Raw genomic sequence first — 20,000 nt, 5'->3', positions numbered from 1 at the left:
GCTGGGGCACTGGTATTGTTTTATGGCTTCTCTTGGTTTAATCGTCCTGATATAAGATATTCGCATTCTCTGTTGTTTTCCTTCTATCATTCCTGATCCTGAAGGTTGACCCGTAGTTGCATACGATTCGTTCTCACATCAGGTATATTTACAAAGGCAGCAGAGATTATTAGTCGTGTTGTCATGAATGAATCTTTTTTTTTCCATTGAAGATGTGGAATATTTGTTAAGATATCTCTAAAACCATGAAAGCACTCTTGTAAACCCAAAACAACTTTCACTAGTCTGAGTAATGTGAAAGATAGGACGAAATGGTTCAGAATACCAGTTACTCTCTTACGCCCGATTGTTTCAAACCGGTCTAGACGTTACGTGGTTTTCACGAAATTGTCATTCTTAGTCACTTCTCATCGTGTCCTTCCTTAACATGTTTGTTTTTTATAAGATGAAAGATATTGTGTGGAGATGGGAAAACCAAATATTAGTTCATTATATACATTAGTTCAGGCGTGCATGGTAGTCTAGTGAAGTTGCATAGTTTGTCACTCGAGGCAAGTGTGCGGTGAGCGGTAAGCAAGTGTTTCAATGAGTTGGTAAGTACTTGTTGGTGTGGTGATGAGAGAGTTGATGAACAGATGTTGTTGTAGTGGGGAGGAGAGTGCCATGATAAATCATTAAATAATATGGTAATAACTTATAATCTATGATCATCTACATTTATTTGTACAGTAGCCTAAAAGTATTGTAAAAGTTTCGTCAACTGTAACGTCGAGACACAAGCGTTTATTTATAGAGATAATGGACTAGCTCACCCTGAGTAGCCAAACATCATTTCAAGACATAATGAAAGCGACCAAGACCAGCTTTGAAATTACCCAATCTCTGATATAGTGATGTGAACTACGTATCCTAGGCAGCTTCTGAGTGACTGAGTAACGTGTAAGTAATATTATAAGTAAACCGATTCCTACGTGATACAGAGTTCAATCCACTACGAGGACGATTGGCGAGAACTTCCACGAATCAAGTCGTTCCATCAAGTTTCAGATACGGTGATCTACGCACTGAATCCTGGAGTGTATTTGCCACCACGCACTACGATGAATAAGTGAGGGAGAGCCACGCCCTCTCTCCCTCACTCCTGGACTCCCTCACCGTGATGGGTCTCCGCTCAGTCAGTCGCAGCTCGCCAGAGTGTCTCATGTCGCGATGGCATCATACTCTAAAGCTCGCAGTAGAAGTAGAGAGCATGATATATAACAATGCATGTGTATGTACTGTGTAGCTAGGCATTCCTCTGGTCACATTACATACTCCTAAAGCGAAAAAAAAAAAAAAAAGATAGATACACTTACCACTACTACTTTTATTTTTTCTCATTCTCTTCCTCTCTTCCTCATTTTCTTCTTATCATTTCCTCCTCTTTCTCCTCCTCCTCCTCCTCCACATCTTACTATTATTACTACCACTACTACTGCTACTACAACATTTTTCTTCTCTTTACATACCTCATCTATTTATAATCCTTCGTGTTATGGCCTAGGGCAGCTACTGACCACTTTTCTATTCTATCTTGTATAGCAAGGACACCTCAAACACACACACACACACACACACACACACACACACACACACACACACACATACACACACACACTTAGCATTCCAAACAGCACCAAGGTTAAAGAATATGTTTGGCTTATATTTTATCGCTTATTGTACTTATGTATACCGCAAGTGACGAGTAACAAGACGTAAGGTAAAACAAAAGAGAGAACTTAAAAAGTATATTGGATTTCTAGGTGTCTTATTTACTGATTGGTGTTTAATGGCAATTCATTATGGTGTTATTTATATATCTCATTTCAAAAGACAAGATAAGGTTTCGCCCATTCATATTGCTATTCTATGTTATGAATGAGAAGAGAAACTCGAGATGCAGTGTGTTGTTGCTGGCGTCTCTAAAGAACTAAGGAGGAAGTCTTACGCTCTCTCTTCTCCGTGACCCGTTGCATCTCCTTACCTGTTGCAGTGACTGGTTGAGAGAAGTAAGGAACATATCAACCCCTTCATACCATGACGTGTTTTCATATTCATTCTGCTTACTATTTAGTGATTTTATAGAGTTTCAGAAACTTATGTGGGGATTAAAATAGTGAAGACTTTGCTAGCCAATAATCTTCTGACCTCCATAGACCCTTCGAAATGTAAATGAAATCATCTAATCACACCAAAAATTCATGATAAATAATGCGTTCTAGTACTGAAGGAGTTAACTGGAGAAGGCAAATGTTGCTTTTGATTATTTCATCTTGTATTGTTTTATTTGTTTATTATTTACTACGGAATGTTGAAATGGCGTGGTTGTTCTTCCTCGTGTACAGAAATTCGTGTTGTTTATTCGTTTTATTTATCATATTCATTTTCTTTATTCTATAAGGCTTCAATCTTCTATGTTTACTAAAAGTATATTGTTTTTTTTTTCCTCGTGGGGATTCTAGAAGGACATTTCTTTCCACGAATAGAGTTCATTAGAACAGATAACAATTACGATTTCCTTCTCTTCTTTCCTGAGCGTTGCCACTGAGGTCTTATAGTCAATTGCGTAACACCTCCCGCCATAACTAGCGTCGCTCCCCCGCCCCCTGGCCTCCACCGACGTCTTTGTTTACTTTCTTACCGTCAGCAGGGATGAACCGGATTAGAAAATAGAATACGCGGAAGGGAACGAAATACTGCCTCTTTGTTGTTGTTGCTGCCTTGGCATAAGGTGTGTGTGTGTGTGTGTGTGTGTGTGTGTGTGTGTGTGTGTGTGTGTGTGTGTGTGTGTGTGTGTGTGTGTGTGTGTGTGTGTGTGTGTGTGTGTGTGTGTGTGTGTGTGTCCGGAATGAGAAGAGTGGAATATAACTTTGTTTTTTTACCTTGAAGAAACACAATGGTGAATCAATAATTTATGCATTCACGGCTATAAATCACCACCACCGCTACCACCATCACCACTGCGAACACCTGCCTACCATGAATCTTTTTTTTTCTTCTAAGGTCAGTGTGTAAGGCTTCTAATATCACGCGTGTGGCTTCCTCATAACTGCCCCGCCATGATGTACTGGACAGATTGCCGATACCACGATACATATCACTGGAGCACATGGCTTGGCTTGACTCGGCTCATGTTCAAATACTGCTTTCTCATCACGACTATTTTGAAAGGACATAGAGATGACTAACTGGGTTTCCAACAGTGTTTTTATCATAAATGTAGAAATCTTGTTAATCTATCATAAAAAGAACACCCAAAACGTTGTAACTTCAACTAAGGGCTTTTAGAAGTAATGAAGGTGCGGTGCAGTGTTTTAGAATATGGTCTCGTTGTCACGGTAACCTAACATTATCATCAACAATAACAATAACAGCCAAGTCAACACGAAACTGATGGACACTGGCTTGTGGTGGGTGTTCTGAGTTCAATAGACTAAACATTTCGGTTCACGTACTATTGATTCAAGGTTTGATGTTGAATTCTGAAGCTCATCTCATTACAACAAATGTAATATTCGGACACATAGAAGAATGCGTCGCTCTTGAAATCTTCGTTAACTTATCAGTATAATTTTCAGAGGCCAAGGAAATTACTTGTCTTACTTTCTTGGATGTTTTTTTCTCATTAAGATAAAAAAATTATTGTCCGTCACTGCGTTCATGAATATATAATAGAAAACCTTGATTACATTCATTAAAACCTGGGATAGTTTATTTGAGCATATGACACAATGTTTATAAGTCACTAAATCAATCATGTAAGGATGCTTTGGCGGCAACCAGAATCTAGAGAAAAGAAAAAAGAGAGGAGTAAACTTTCCGCTTTACTTCAACTTCAAGGCGCAAAAAAAGGAATATATTGATTAATACACTCGCAAAGTTGCATTCTGTCTCTTCCCTCCACACTTATCCAGGACAGAATGTTACGACAGAGAAAGGCTGAGCCGGAAACAGTCTCAGTAAAGCAATGCTCCTAGCCACATTTAGATAATTTTCAGGCAAGGCATAGAATATTAGATGAGTTTAACCCTAATATCATTTTGCTACTATTAGTTAATCTCTTCAGTACCAGGAAGCGTTTTAATATTCATTCTGGTTACTATATGGTGATTTCATACAGCTTCAGAAACTTACATGAGGGAATAAAATAGTGAAGACTCTGCACATTAATCTTCTGACCTCTATAGATCCTTTCAATAAAATCATTTAATCATACCCAAACTTAAAGTAAAAATGCATCCTAGTACTGAAGGAGTTAAAAGTTTCTTTATTACCACTCTGTTTTTCTGTACTTTCCTTTTCTCCTCGATGGATTCACACAGTCAGTTCCATTTCAAACATGAGTCACGAGCGTTGACATTTAAAGCATCATTATTACTCATGAGGGGCGGGGAGAGATGAGGGACCGCAGTGTTTGTGTGAAGAAGGGGTAGTGAAGGAGCACGAGGACGATGATGAAAAGTGAATGGTATGTAAATGTTACTAAAGAACGCTTACATATTTCAATCTCTTCATCTGTACCTGTTAAAAGTATGCGTAAGCGCTTCTCTATGTGAAACTAAAAGGATCTTGAATGTATTTACCGTACCGTTAGGTGAAATTTATCAGCCTTTATTAATTCTATCAGTAATACAATTGGAAGTCACAAAGGGAGATATAAAGGACAGAAATTACAACTGGAGGAGACTTGTAACCCTATAAGGACTCGACGAAAGGAGTACATTATTTTGGTCATTAAACTAACTAATTAATTATGAGAATCACGTCTATAGCAAGTAGGAAAGCCGACACTTACTTGCATCCACACTTTACCCGAAGAGTTGAGCTCCCTCTCCCAGCACGCTGCCTAATTCCTTGGTGAAGCACGGGCGCGAACGAAGCTGAACCGAAATTTGTATGTACGCACTAAACACGACTGAGTGAAGCCTCCGGGAATGTTTCGTAAAACGTGATAAGACTTTATTCTTATCACAAACAAGTAACAAATTTATTATTACGTAAATTTCCCATTCACTGCGTTTTTTTTAATAAACAAAACTAAACTACCTTTTATCGGGAAGAGTTCAAGAAAGATAGAACGTGCGGGTCGTTGAGGATAGTCTATCTTTCTAAAGGTGTGGCTCCTTCACTCAAGACAGTAAGCTGAACAGCGGCTATCTGCCTCGCACCCTTCACCTCGAGAGACTGATTTTCGACAGAGCTGTGTAGTGGCTGCACTACGGTACGTGACAGCTCGAGCAGCAGACACCAGCCGCTATGCTCATGCGCAGATCTGCAGGCATGGATCTCTCAGCCTGGCAACTCACTCCATGGTGTAAGGAAACAACAAAAAAGTAATACACCCGTTCTGTTGGCATTGAGAGAGAGAGAGAGAGAGAGAGAGAGAGAGAGAGAGAGAGAGAGAGACGAAAAAATACGAAACTTTTCAATGAAGACATACAAAACATATTAACAACAGCCAATAACAGTTTGAGGTTGTCACTGTGCATGCAACACTGCCCAGGGAAGGAGGTCAGTCCAAGGAAAGGCTTCTGCATATAAGCAAACAAACCTCCATATGCAGCACACATATTTACATTTATCCATTCCGTCTTTACGTCAATCAGCCTCACATGCACAAGTTACTATTAGTCATTGTATTTGATTTTGCTTCCGTTAACGATGCTGCTGCTGTTGTTGTTGTTGTTATTATTATTATTATTATTATTATTATTATTATTATTATTATTATTATTATTATTATTATTATTATTATTATTATTATTATTATTATTATTATTATTATTATTATTATTATTATTATTATTATTATTATTATTATTATTATTATTATTATTATTATTATTATTATTATTATTATTATTATTATTATTATTATTATTATCACTATTATTATTATTATTGTTATTATTACTATTATTATTATTATTATTATTATTATATTATTATTATTATTATTATTATTATTATTATTATTATTATTATTATTATTATTATTATTATTATTATCGCTATTATTACTATTATTGTTATTATTATTATTATTATTATTATTATTATTATTATTATTATTATTATTATTATTATTATTATCATTATCATTATTATTATTATTATTATTATTATTATTATTATTATTATTATTATTTATTTGTCTATTTATTTATAACTGTTGTTATATTCCTATTCTTCTTCCTCCTCCTCCTCCTCCTCCTCCTCCTCCTGTTAAAGCAATATAACACAATACAAACGCTGAGAGAGAGAGAGAGAGAGAGAGAGAGAGAGAGAGAGAGAGAGAGAGAGAGAGAGAGAGAGTTAAGCAATCCCCTACAGTCGTTATATCAGTGTTATCTCCATAATAATATGTATCAGAACTATTTGTCTACATCCAATCATATATGAAAACTTGTATATTTTTATCATGAGTGAACTATATTTAGCATTGACGGAGGAGGGTTGAGATTATATGATTAATGTCTGCCTCCCGCTGTGTTCTGCGAACACCTCCATCACCATCACATTTAACCCCTTCAGTGTCATGACGCGTTTCCGTATTCATTCTGCTTACTATTTGGTGATTTTATACAGCTTCACAAACATATGTCGGGGAATAAAATAGTGAAGACTGTGGCCGTTAACCTTCTGACCTCCATACACCGTTCCTAATGTCAATGAAATGGTCTAATCGTACACAGATCTTAAGGTAAAAATGTGTCCCAGTATTGAAGGGGTTAAAACGGTCTGTATAGGAAGCCACGTGGGACTTACACCTTGTCTCATTTGGGTTCGTCTTTCCTTTATCACTAACTAACTACAGTGAGATTTTCTTTTATTCACACATGACTAAAATCTTTTCACTATTCGTTCTTTCTTTCATCGCTAATCACTCTAAGACATGCTTTGTTTTGTTTTGTTTTTCATTCTACACACTTCTCTAAACAATGTATCGGCTAAAAAATTGATAAATCTATTCCTTTTCTTCCCTTTCTTGCTTACGAATGCTTATAGAGATTTCATACACTGTTTTTAGTGTTGTGAATTGTTGCATATAGCAATGAAAAAAAGTGAAAGATTGAAGGGTGTTTTCTTACGGTTGCAGAGAGAGATTGACAAGAATTCTGCATTGTTGTCAGGAGAAACACACGAAAGAATCCGATTAGTCATCTCAGGGACCTTTGAAAATAGTCTGTATACAAACTTACGTACTCTCTCTCTCTCTCTCTCTCTCTCTCTCTCTCTCTCTCTCTCTCTCTCTCTCTCTCTCTCCCCGTGTTGTCATGTGCGTTCCATTCGTGTGTTAGCCATGCAGCATCCCAGTGACAGGGTTAATGTACTACTCAAAACACATCGCATATGATTGTGTTTATTCTTTGTGGCAATTATTATGATTAACTTATTCATTTATGTATTCATTCTACTTAATATGTTCGGCTGGTACCTTGGTGTTATTTCGCTTTATCTATTTATCTATTTTATTTATTTACTTTTTTATTTATTTTTTTATTTATTTATTTTTTTTTTACTATCATTTTGCTTCTTTGTCGCTTTCTCTTTTTTCAGTGTAATGGCATTTTTTTTTCTGCCTTTAGTCTCTCTTGATGGGAATCTTTCTTAGATTAAAAAAGAAAAAAAAAGTATCACTATCTTCCTTTGACATTTATCTTTTGTAATTAATATTTTCTATTTTTGTCGATCTTGGACAGAACCACTCTTACATAAAGAAGGAAGAGTCTCACTGCATTCCCGGGTACTTTGAAACACTCAATTCTGGCGTAAAGAGTACCTTAGAAGACACAGGAGTCATTAAAAGGCCACCTCATCCTTAAAAGTTTAGGCGTCTTATCTGATCTACTTATAACTGATTGGAGTGGAAGTTGTACAGGTTCTCAAGTGTGCTGTCGTCATTCGAGTCAAGTTTTAAGATGAATTTTGCATAATCGAACTGAAAAACCAAAAAATAAATAAAAAGCGTTCAGAAAGTGGTCTTTCTGAGGGACCAAAACACTTTATAATATAAATCCATTTCTCACGAATCCTTCCCTACTGAAGATACAAACTCCTTCATAAACTGTTATTATACTTTGTTCACGAATGCTAGAGGCACAATCCCTCCCCTGAATGGAGCACAATAGCAGGTGATCAACACTATACAGCCTGCTACTGGCTTGTCATGTTTAGTGGGAAGCGTACATTTTGCAAGAGAGAGAGAGAGAGAGAGAGAGAGAGAGAGAGAGAGAGAGAATGACATTATAGAAATTTCACTTTGCATGGCATAGGAGAGAGGATCCCATTAGATTAATGGAGTTGTTGCTAGGACACGCCGATCAAAACATTGGACTTACTCTTTGCATCGATTAACAACAACAAAGTGTTACATCACAAGGAAATACGAGTACTGTGGAAAATTTAGCGTGCGTGAAAAAGGAGAGAGGATGTCTAGTATGTGAGCTGTTATTTGAAGAGCGCTGACTTCTATACAAGAACTTCACTTATCCTTCTCCTCGACCAGCTATAGCAAAATGTTTCATCACTAGGAAATGCTGGGGAAGTTATCTATCTTCAGTGAGAGAGAAGAGATCGAGAAGATGTTTAATCTAACTTATATATTCTGATACTGTTATATCTATCATTCGCAACAAAACACTTGACGCATCCTTGTCCCCATCTCTCTCTCTCTCTCTCTCTCTCTCTCTCTCTCTCTCTCTCTCCTGCCACATGCTCACTGACAGAGTATTACAACACTATCAGCACCCCAGCGTTGTATTTCCAAGGACCGCTGACTGCTACCATGCGCTCGCTCTTCACTTCACTTATTCTGGCATGCCGCGTATCATTGTTTACTTATTCTGGTATTCCTCGTAGGTGATTTATTCGCGTCTACTGGGCCGAGTTCTATGAATACGTAGGTTGTAGGGAGTATTGATCCATGTGAGGTGTGAATACGCTATGGGAATCAATTTCGGCTGTGGAGGAATGTGAGGTGTAAAACTTGAAGGATGGTCTGAGGAGGCTCTGCTGAACCATATATGCTTCACCTTCATTACTTTTCAAAGGTTATATTGAAGTAACACGGATTTTTCTTATGGTTCTAAAGAAAGATTGACAATATTTATTCGTTATTGACAGGAGAAAAACAATCTTAAGAAATCGGTTAATCATCTCTGTGGCCTTGGAAATGGCTGTTGTGAGAGAGCAAAGCGTTTCTGAATAAGGCCGTCAGAGAGTGTGGTATTTATTGGGTGTTGGAATGAGTTATTAGTGTATATGGCATTGAGAGCGTAAATGTAGTTTAGCTGTGCATGTGCTATAATGAGTTCTAATTGTCCTTTCGGGTTATGCAAATGTGTAATGGGAATGTAAAAGTCTTGGATTGGGATCAGTGTGCTTTGAATCTAATGTTGTGGGGGTGGTATATGTTTCCAGAGGACAACTAGAACTCATTATAACACATGCACAGCTAAACTACACTCACGCTCTCAATAACGTTGTGTGGGTGGTTAATGTTTTCAGCGTGAAGTATATCTGAATTCTGCTTTCCTTCAAGATGTATGGGAGGTGTATCAAGGCACGAATATTGATGAATAATATGTAGAAGGCTAAGAAAAGGGGAAGTTTGTCGTGGAAGGTGAATACATTGATTTTAGGACTGGGCAAGTGTATGGTATGATGTAGTGACTTATGTGGCTACGTAACGAGTTATCTGTCAGTGATATCAAGATTAGACCAGGTACAGTGTGTAAGAAAGGTAAGGTGCATTAGTCTCATAATCAGTGTACTTGTCTCCCTTTCGTTTATCTGGTTTCATTATGTAAGAATGACAGTGCAAAATATGCTTTTCTCTACACACACACACACACGCACACACACACACGGTAGCTCAGTGGTTAGAGCGCTGGCTTCACAAGCCAGAGGACCGGGGTTCGATTCCCCGGCCGGGTGGAGATATTTGGGTGTATCTCCTTTCACGTGTAGCCCCTGTTCACCTAGCAGTGAGTAGGTACGGGATGTAAATCGAGTAGTTGTGACCTTGTTGTCCCGGTGTGTGGTGTGTGCCTGGTCTCAGGCCTATCCGAAGATCGGAAATAATGAGCTCTGAGTTCGTTCCGTAGGGTAACGTCTGGCTGTCTCGTCAGAGACTGCAGCACATCAAACAGTGAAACACACACACACACTGGAACTCCCTGCCTGCTTCATTATCTATATATGACTTGAACTCGTTTAAGAGAGAGGTTTTAAGACATTTGTTCCATTCTTTTTGGCTACCTCTCTTGACCATGTTCGAGACTGGCATCACAGTGGGCCTTTTCGTTTGATCGTTTTTGTTGCCCTTGGCAGTAGCGTATTTTTGCCGCCTGGAGCGGCCTGCTGCCTCTTCATGCATAATAGAGTATTTTCTTAGTGTGAATGTAGGGCATTAACATAACATAACATAACATAAATAATAGGATAACAAAGGGCCACCAGGGCCCATCTAGGTTAACCTGTATCAGTCGCGCAGCGACCTCGTCATTGTATGATCTTACCAAGTCTTTCCTCTTATGAAGAAACTAACCAGGTATTTTTCGTTGATTGCACTAGCACACCCTTGCGGGGAACATGTGGAGGGGAGGGAAGATGAGTTCTTTAGTCATGCGACAGATGACACGTGCAGGTTGCAAAGGACCAACCCCTAACATAAATTAATGAAACGTGTGTGTGTGTGTGTGTGTGATATCATCATTCGTCTACAGCATTCATGTCGACGACACGATAACTCACTACTGCACATACGTATATTATTATCTAAGTGTGTGTGTGTGTGTGTGTGTGTGTGTGTGTGTGTTAATTTTCATCGTCATCATCGTTAACCGTTTGGTTTCCACTGTAAAGAACGGTTTCCTCGAGTTTTCTCATCTTATCTCTGTCAGCTGCCTGGGTAGCGTTGTTAGTCATCGTAACAAAACTACTTGTACTCTACGAGTCTATGTGATATAGTGTTTACCTAGTCTGCTAAGAAAAAAAAAATCTCAATAATAAATAAATAAGTAAATAAACACGTCTTTATATATGTAATAATGTAAAACTGAAAACTGTGCATGACGGATCCTATATTGCATGAAATATCACAGCCTCCAGTGTACCAAAAACGAATGAGTTCCATGGGATCCTCAGTAAACAACTTGTTATTGTAGTTATTTTCATATCCAGCGAATGTTGGCATTTTATCGCAGCGCACAGTGTTGTCACTAACCGAGCGGTATCTCCCAATGTCAAGCATTGCCTCATTTCTTGCAAGTTGCTATAGATACTTGTATATAGGCAGTAACCCTTCGTTTCTTACATTAAATTCTCAACCACTTCATTACCATGGTATTGGGAAAAATGTGATGTATGAGACAATGGTGGTCGCGGGGCGGCAGCGCGGCTGCGGGAGGGGCGGCGGTGCGGGAGGAGGCGCCACGCACAGATGTCGAGGGCTGGAGTTTGATTCCTACTACAAAACCCACTTTGGGCCTCCGGTAAGCCTTGCACTCCACATATTTATTAACACACATGAAGGGCACGATGGGTTTTAATGGGCGTCGAGGCGTGAGTGGCTGTACGGCTGGGTATGAGAAGGGAGAGGCAGAGAATGCATTGTGTGTGTCTGGCGGCGGGCCAATGGCTGTCCCGCGTCTTGTTGCAGGGATGGTGATTTACAACTTTTTCTCGGCTTGTCTTTATGGACCCTCTCCCCTCCCATGTGACACTTCACAGAGATACCCGTACTGATGAATTTTTTTTCTAACGCATTTGGTGTAGATAGTGCGGGGACATGTAAGATGGGTCAGGATAATGAGGTGTGCGTGGGATGAGAGAAGTGGATGGTAATGGTTGGCGGTGGTGGGTCCCCTAACTCCCCTTCCCTCTTATCCACATCATTTAATTCCCCGTCTTCTATTTTTCTTGATTAAGGCATTGGAACGGCATTTTGTCTTCCTTGGCCAGTTATTAATATCTGTTGAAGTAGGTAGATAGTACTGATTATTTTTATTTTTACTATTTTGAATTTGTTTTTCCTCCACGACCTCTGCTGCCTGTTCTTATCGCTCCATGCGACGTGTTTGCCCCGTAAGACTTTAGATTGATTTTATTTGGTTTATGTAAGGGAGTTCATGCGATATGTGTTAAAGTTATGGAACATTCAGTATCACAGTTTGTGTAAAGTGCTTGCTTGTCATTATTATTCATATTTATAGGTTTAGGAACATGAAACAAATAATATTCGGCACAATTGTTATCAGTATATTCTAAGCATTTTCATTAGCCAGTACAATGATCGTTTTTATTGCTTCATGGTTTAGTTTATATATTCAAATATTCACATGTTTGTTATGTGAGGATTCGTGATATGTATTGTGAAGCAAGCAAGCATATATATTTATCTTAAGTATATCCTACCTTCCATAATCAATAAGTATGAATCTCCCAAGATAGTTTTGTGGCAGATGTCAGTAAGGAGTCCACGTCTCTAATATTTGGCTCTTCTTTTCAGACAGCTGGGGAAGGTAGCATCATCTGTCACCTAATGGGCAGGAAAGACTTCAGGTAACTACATTTTGTGTTGTTTGACATCTTTCTCGTTTGACATTCTCTCTCTCTCTCTCTCTCTCTCTCTCTCTCTCTCTCTCTCTCTCTCTCTCTCTCTCTCTCTCTCATTATTTTTCAAAAGATATGTGATTGCTTGTGTTATTTTATTTATGATTATAGTCTCATTTTTTTCCATTTTTATTTAATTGATTTATTTTACTTTAATTATTCATGTATTTTTATTTATTTATATATGTATTTGATTATTTTCCTAACAGGGTGTCATTGAGTTTCTTGGTTATTTCGTAGAAGAAACCAAAGTGTATCTGAAGTGTTAAAAGGTTTTTATCTCTGAAGTAAATATAACCATGAGAAACATAGCATCATTGTGTCACTTAAACTCAGTATTTGTCATGAGTCATTACTGGAGACTTGAATGACATTTATTATTTTTTCCTTTCTTTTTCATTTCCACACGCTCAGACTGTAACATCCAAGTCTTAAGAGTTGGGAAGTGGCATGTCTTTACAATCACATATCTCAGATGGGTGGGAGGAAAGTATTATCAGCATAACATTAGTTTTAAGAGAATGTTTTAGTTTATTGTTATGAAATGTGTGTGGCATCCATCTGCAGAAAACTGTGTTGTCATAAATGGAGTGTATATTATGACCTTGTTACATTCATTTTGTTATCTTAATTTTTATCCTTATGTCCTGTTTCTTGCATGGATCCCAGCTGCCCCTGCTCAGTTAAAGAAAAGTTGATCCTTATGAAATATAGGTGTATAATATCCTCCTTTGCTGAAAATTACCGAGTAAGTTATATGTTCTATTTCTTAAAGATGATTAAAGAGAAAATAGGCAATGCTATTTAAGTGCAATGAAGCCTTTGTGAAAACTCCAATCCTTCACCTGACAGTGCTATGCTGGTAAGCAGCTTTCAAGATTTTATTCTGTGTTCTTAGCCTCATAGTCTATATTTGAAGAAAGAAGCAAATATCTTAAATGCCTGGACTGTACAGAAGTACTTTCTATGAATATGAACAGGTAAATGACATCAAAAGGATTTCTAATTGCATTGCACACTCTTGTGTTATGGAAGTGTTGAGAATGAACAAAAAAGAGTGAAAGGAGCAGCTTCCATGTCAAAGGAGCAACTGTTGACTGTCAGGAATAGTTGTCAAGAATTATGTACCTACATATTGTTTTGTCTGTCAACATTTTTGTCATTTATATCTTTATATGATATTTATTCAAGATGTAACAAATCCATTAAAAGTGATTCATGTTACATGACATTCATATTATACAGTATAACATAAGCAGCAACATTTATTGTTAAAAATATCCAATTCAATTAATTTGTATAGTTTATATAAAGAAATAAGTTTATTATGTACATTGCCTAGGATGAAATTGTAATGCATATCATCCTTAGTCTGTCATGTTTGTCCAACCTGAGGCTATTTACATAGGCGATTGTCAGCATTACATGAGGTCTGTGAATATTTATACTTATGTTCGTTTTGCTTTAGGTGCTTGTTCTGTTCGTGTCTCAGTGCTGTGATGAAAATATTGACTGGTCCATTTTCATTTTACCACCACCAGTCAAATCCAGAGAATGAGTCTTGCTATCGTCGAGTTCTCTTAAAATGTGTGTACCCTCAACCTATAACTGTGGGCTCAGACTCAAAAGTTTTCCTAGAAAATGTTCTGCATTGTTTTTTTTTTTTTTTTTTTTTATCTGCTGGTTAGAAAATTAGTTACAAGGATATTTTTTTGTTGATGTGCTTTATTTCCTTTAAAAATCTAATTGAGAAACCTGAGAGTTGATTCCTAGAAGTCTGAGAATGGATTTGTAGATAATGTTTCAAATGTCTGAATTTACATTTTTACAAACAATATGTTTGAAGTTGTAATATGTATTGTTAATGTTGATAAATGTGAATGAATTATTGACATTCAGAGTTTGTTGACCACAGTTTACCTGGCACCAACACCCCTTCAGTGATTATGGACAGTTGAATGGAATATTTACCATCTAAGTCATGAATAAAGAAAATACTATTTTATATGAGGGAAGTCTTGAAATCTTATAAATAATTTTTGACCACAATCAAAATTGCTATTTGTGCCTGTCCATATCTAGTATGAGTGCTAATTCTAAGTATGTAATTACAGGTGCCACGTAACCTGAGAGTCATGGCGCAGTGAGATGGATAATGAAGTGAGGGCGGGTTGTGTTGTCACACATCAACATGGACCACTTGGCCCCTTCCTCAGGGGTCAATTGGTATACCAGTTATAATGCTTTTGGGGAATTGTTGGCTGGAGCCCCACAGCTGCCCCCTATGGAATTAGGAGGGATGGATGTGGGGCGGCCATACAACCCTCAGGAACATGTCCATTATCCTACTCAAGTTGAAGGGTTGCATTATGGGCAGGAGGTGAGCCATCCCAGTGTTGTTGCTGCAGAAGAGGAGCATTTGTTCCAAGAAAACTCACTGTCTCCAGCACAATCCAAGATCTTCAGCCAAATGAGAGTGTCTGTTGGGGAGAAGATAGCATGCCAGGAGTGTGGTGCAACATTTGCATGTAGTGCCAATCTGAGGAACCACATGAGGATCCACACAGGAGAGAGGCCATTTGTGTGTGAAGAGTGTGGGGCTTCCTTCACCCAGCGCTCAAACATGCGCAGTCACAAGCGTGTGCACACTGGGGAACGGCCTTACATGTGTGGCATTTGTGGCCAGACATTTGCCCGCTCCTCCCACTTGCCAGGACACATGCGCACACACACCGGGGAGAAACCCTTCAGCTGTTCACAGTGTGGCAGATCTTTTGCCACGAACCAGATAATGAAGAACCACATGAGGACCCACACTGGGGAGAGGCCCTTTGTCTGTGATGTCTGTGATGCCACCTTTGCTCAAAGCTCTTGCCTTGCCACACATAAAAAGATACACACAGGGGAACGCAACTTCAAGTGTGGGAAGTGTGGGAAAGCCTTCATATCCAGGTCAGGGCTGCAGACTCATGAACGTGTCCACACTGGAGAGAAGCCTTACAACTGCGAGAAATGTGACAAGTCATTTAGAACATCATCTTATCTCTCTAAGCACAAGCAGAAGTATTGTGGTAAGGAAAGTTTTGTAAAAATAAGTAGACAATCTGGCCCTGGTAAAATGAAGAAAAGCTCTGCCAATTCTCACAGATTAAGTAAATGTAAAAAGAATCTGAAGCCCATGAGTTCTCCCCCATCAAAGCGGACACGGGTTAAGAGAACCCAGCGACCCACAAGAAACAATAGCAGTTTTTGCAAATCTGTTCCTAAGCCTGAGTGGTGTAGGCAGCTTGAGAAAGATCTTTCTGTAACAGAAAAGATTCACCAGAATACTGAGAACAGTGAGACAGATCTGGTAGTTTACAACCAAGAGGAGGCAAGGAACAGTGATTCTGAGCCCAACTCGGATTGGGGGCAGGCTTTGGATAGATCTCAGGAGAACAGCTTAGTAGAACAAGATTTGGATATTAAAGAGGAATGTACTTTGCCGGAAGAAACAGTTTGTGTATCTGAGACTACTACAAATACTCCACAGAAGCAGCTTACTGTTGACTGTGAAATTGTTCAGGTGCCAAGCCTTCATGGAGAGAACTTTGGCGATGAAACTGAACCTGTTAAGGATACTTTTAAGGATTCTCAGTCACAGGTTCTTGAGGGTCAGAACCAGGGCACAGGAGCACATCACGTAATAGAAAATTACTTTAAGGAAATGAGTAGTGCTAGCTTTTCTGAAAGTGCATATGAGGAAGAAATATCAAGCCCTGCTGTGATGGATGTCCAAGAGGTGTGTGAAGACCTTCCACAGCTGTCTGGTATTGCCACAGCCTCAGACTTACCACAGCAAACCTACTCAATGAAGGATGACTCAACTCTTTGGTACTCAAGAAGCTACATGTGACAGAACACTTATTGCTCAAATTAAATTACTGTACTGTGTGCATCATCTTATTAGGTACAAATATTATTAAATTAAGTATTTAAATCATAGTAACATAAAGGCCTCAGACTTGCCTAAGGTGTTCTGGCAATCATGTACAAGATTAGGGAAAGTTTTATATGGAATACCTTTTCCCTGCATTGTTTTCAAATTGCTTTCAATATTTTTATTTATTTATTTATTTTTATTTATTTATTTATTTATTTTATTTATTTTATTTTATTTTATTTTTTTTTTTATTTTTTTATTTATTTATTTTTTTTTTTTCTCTCTCAGATAATTGTAGTCATTGGCTTGGTTTGCTAGTCAACTGTGAGCCATGAGTTATGAAACCTGTGAAAGTAAGTTGGTTAGTAGTTGTTCCATAAGTGCAGCTTGACTGATACTGCTTTCCCAACTTTTTAAGTGTGTATTACCTTGTAACATGAGGACTACAATGGCTTGACAAAGATATGGATGGCCATCATGAAGCCATAGTTTCTGAAACAAAGACTGGCAAATGGAGATCTTGGTTGGTGCTAGTACAATATCAGTCCATTTTTCAGTCTTTCAGTGTGGCAGAAACACGATTCTTTTAAGATAGTTGTAAATATTATTAACTTTAAGTATCTCCCCCTCCCACTTCTCTTTGTGCTTGTGTTCCAGATTTTCATGAATTGGACAGCACAGGAACAAGCCTTGCATTTATCATAATGGCATTATTATCTAGTATTGTAGTAGGTAATGATATGTACTATGAACTAGACACTTAAGTTTTGTACTGATGATAATGATTAGTTATCTGGATATCAGGGAAATGGCAGAAGATGAGAAACTATTTCCAGAAATAAAACAGTTTACTTATTTTATGTGCCATAATTGCTGAGGCACAGGAAATATTGCATTCTTTGGCCAGATTTGCATGAGCTACTACATGTTTATTATTAACCACTGAGAAACTAGCTCGTGTCGTTTGTCTCAAGGTGTGACTTGTGAAAAAGCAGTAGTCCAGAGGCTGTAAGCAAGCCGAATCTCAAAATGCTCATTGTTGGAAGAGGCCAAGGTATAAGAACAGTCAGATTATGCTTGTGGAAAGTTTTAGTCTCAAATGATCCTTGACCTCATTCACTCTTTTGGCCAGTCTTAGATAAGTTATTCCTTCTATCTTGACACCTTGGTTTGTGATGAATTTACATAGAAGAGCAAACTTGAATTTCCAAGTGATGGGTATTCACTCCTAAACGATACCCATTTCTCAGTATGAACTTGATTTATAGAACAGATTGTTAACAGCTCTGTGCAAATGGCAGTGTTAGGATTTTCTTCTTTCATCAATGTTTTCATTGACAGTTTGACAGCTAGCAAGTTTTGCTATTAAAATTTTGTCTATACAAGCAATAGCTACTTTATGATTGTTTTGATGACTCGTGTATCTTAGTTTATTTCTTAGAATTGTTTGAGTTGGTAATGCTAACTGCTTGTGTTAGCCATGTCCTGGTAACCTCATTTACCATCAGTGCCTTTGATGACATTGTTGTGCTGATCCATGAATCTAGCACTTGTCTTTAACAGTGGTATAAGCCTTGATTGCTGCTGTGCCTCAGATATCAAGTCCAGATGAGAACATTTTATTACCATTTAGGCATGTCAGAAACAGAAGAAACATTTTCTAAACTCATTGGCTATTGAGATGATTTTGTCTTCTATTTGGATATTGTGGTACATCAGGCATGTGGTTATGAAATATGATGGAGTACATTGGCATTGGCTGTGTTTGTTGTGGAACAGAAGATAATGCCCAAGACACGAAGCATGAAGGATGTCACCCCATCCTGTCATGGTGCAGGTGTGAGCCACACATTCCATCCCCTTCATATTCTTCTCTCCTCTGCAACTCAGGATCTTCCTCATAACTGTAAGCACAGTTTTCATGATTTACTTAATAAGAGAATTATTATACCTATTCATTTGGTGCCAAACAAACATAGTGTGAAGACTGGCAATCATAAACTTGTCAGTTCTGTTGTAGTGGATGAGCGGAGGCAATATGCAATAATCCAGTGTGATAGTGTTGTGGAGCAGATGCTTAGAGGAGGAGTTGTCATAGTAATAGTATGATTTATTTATTTTTGCTAATGATCACATCAAAATGTATATGTTCTCTGGGAGTCTATTTTGCAGCTATATAAACTTCTGTGTAATGAAAGTAGATTTTAAATATATTTTTACAGTTTGAGAATTTGTTAGTCTCATTGACCCTACAAAAAATCCCCAAATGTATAAAAGTATTGATAGTGCATTATGGATACCTCTTAAGAAATGGTAGTTCAGTCAACTAAATAATAAAGTGTTAGTAAGGTTAGAAAAATAAGGAGCAAGAGTCATTGCTAATTTTTGTTCTCATGCAAGTTTTAATTTCTAGGACTGCTGGATTAATTTGTGTTGTCAGACCCTGTCAGTGAAATTGATGGTCTTTATACTAAGACGTGTGCCAAAACTTCAGTCTTCTTGAAAGTTCCAATGCTAGCTCATCATAATGTAATCTGAGTAGGGCACAATTTGTGTTGCACTGTAGCATAAATATCTTTGTGATGATTCATGCTTTAGATTACGGGAGATGATAAGAGAGTAAGTTGGTCAGAGATGAGCTGAGAAATTTCATCAAAACCCAAATAATTCCTTCTTAATCCTCTGCCTTTCCATCAGGATCCTCTATGTTACAGTATCCTGTGGGACATTGTTTCATATACAGCTGAACACCAGAGACAATTATCCCACCTTTGTTTTCAAGGGAAGGGATATAATAGGAATATGCCAGTATAGCATGCATGTCAGTTATTATGTGTTTTGAAGGTTATGGAATTGAATGCTACATTGCCTCTAACTTATTTAGGTTTTGATAGCAATTTTCATAATTTTTTTTTACTAATATTTGTGATCAATTTCCAGGATATGAAAACCAAGCTAACTGAATGCTTGGCCACAGACTGGGTCCTGCAGCCAAGGTTAGTGGCTTCAGTGCTGCCATTCACTTACCACCAGGAAAACCACCTCCACCATTATCTTGCCTTCATTGTCATTCTCTCTCTCTCTCTCTCTCTCTCTCTCTCTCTCTCTCTCTCTCTCTCTCTCTCTCTCTCTCTCTCTCTCTCTCTCTCTCTCTCTCTCTCTCTCTCTCTCTCTCTCTCTCTCTCTCTCTCTCTCTCTCTCTCTCTCTCTCTAGGTTCAGCATCATTGCAGTAGACACACATTACATGCATGATGAACAGACAGACAGACCAAAGCCTGCCAGGTAGTAATAAAGCCTTGAACATTTTATCTTACTAGGTTTGCATTAATATAATATGTCCATGTTCATAATCATCAGCCACAATCATATCAGTGTTTGCCATTTGTCTCAGCTATTGATGATTGATGATTTCAAATAGAA

General features: G+C 38.0%; 2 protein-coding genes across 3 annotated transcripts in view; one reads left to right on the top strand and one right to left on the bottom strand.

The window, feature by feature from the left end:
- Positions 1-5,271, bottom strand: part of LOC123506274 (monocarboxylate transporter 9-like) — a 12,080-nt gene extending 6,809 nt beyond the window's left edge. Inside the window, exon 1 of one of the 2 annotated variants that reach the window (XM_045258214.1) lies at positions 4,835-5,271. The gene's annotated coding sequence lies outside the window, so the exon portion shown is untranslated. The remainder of the gene's footprint in view (positions 1-4,834) is intronic. The other variant, XM_045258215.1, reaches the window with a different exon arrangement.
- A 6,054-nt stretch (positions 5,272-11,325) lies between these two features.
- Positions 11,326-20,000, top strand: part of LOC123506013 — a 16,480-nt gene continuing 7,805 nt past the window's right edge. Inside the window, exons 1-5 of the mRNA XM_045257822.1 lie at positions 11,326-11,537; positions 12,554-12,606; positions 14,772-16,548; positions 19,277-19,400; positions 19,520-19,575. Coding sequence (XP_045113757.1) covers positions 14,849-16,548; positions 19,277-19,400; positions 19,520-19,575 — 1,880 coding nt within the window. The 5' untranslated portion in view covers positions 11,326-11,537; positions 12,554-12,606; positions 14,772-14,848. The remainder of the gene's footprint in view (positions 11,538-12,553; positions 12,607-14,771; positions 16,549-19,276; positions 19,401-19,519; positions 19,576-20,000) is intronic.

Source organism: Portunus trituberculatus, chromosome 19 (assembly GCF_017591435.1).
Source record: "Portunus trituberculatus isolate SZX2019 chromosome 19, ASM1759143v1, whole genome shotgun sequence".
NCBI lineage: Eukaryota > Metazoa > Arthropoda > Malacostraca > Decapoda > Portunidae > Portunus > Portunus trituberculatus.
This window is presented reverse-complemented; position numbering and strand designations above follow the sequence as displayed.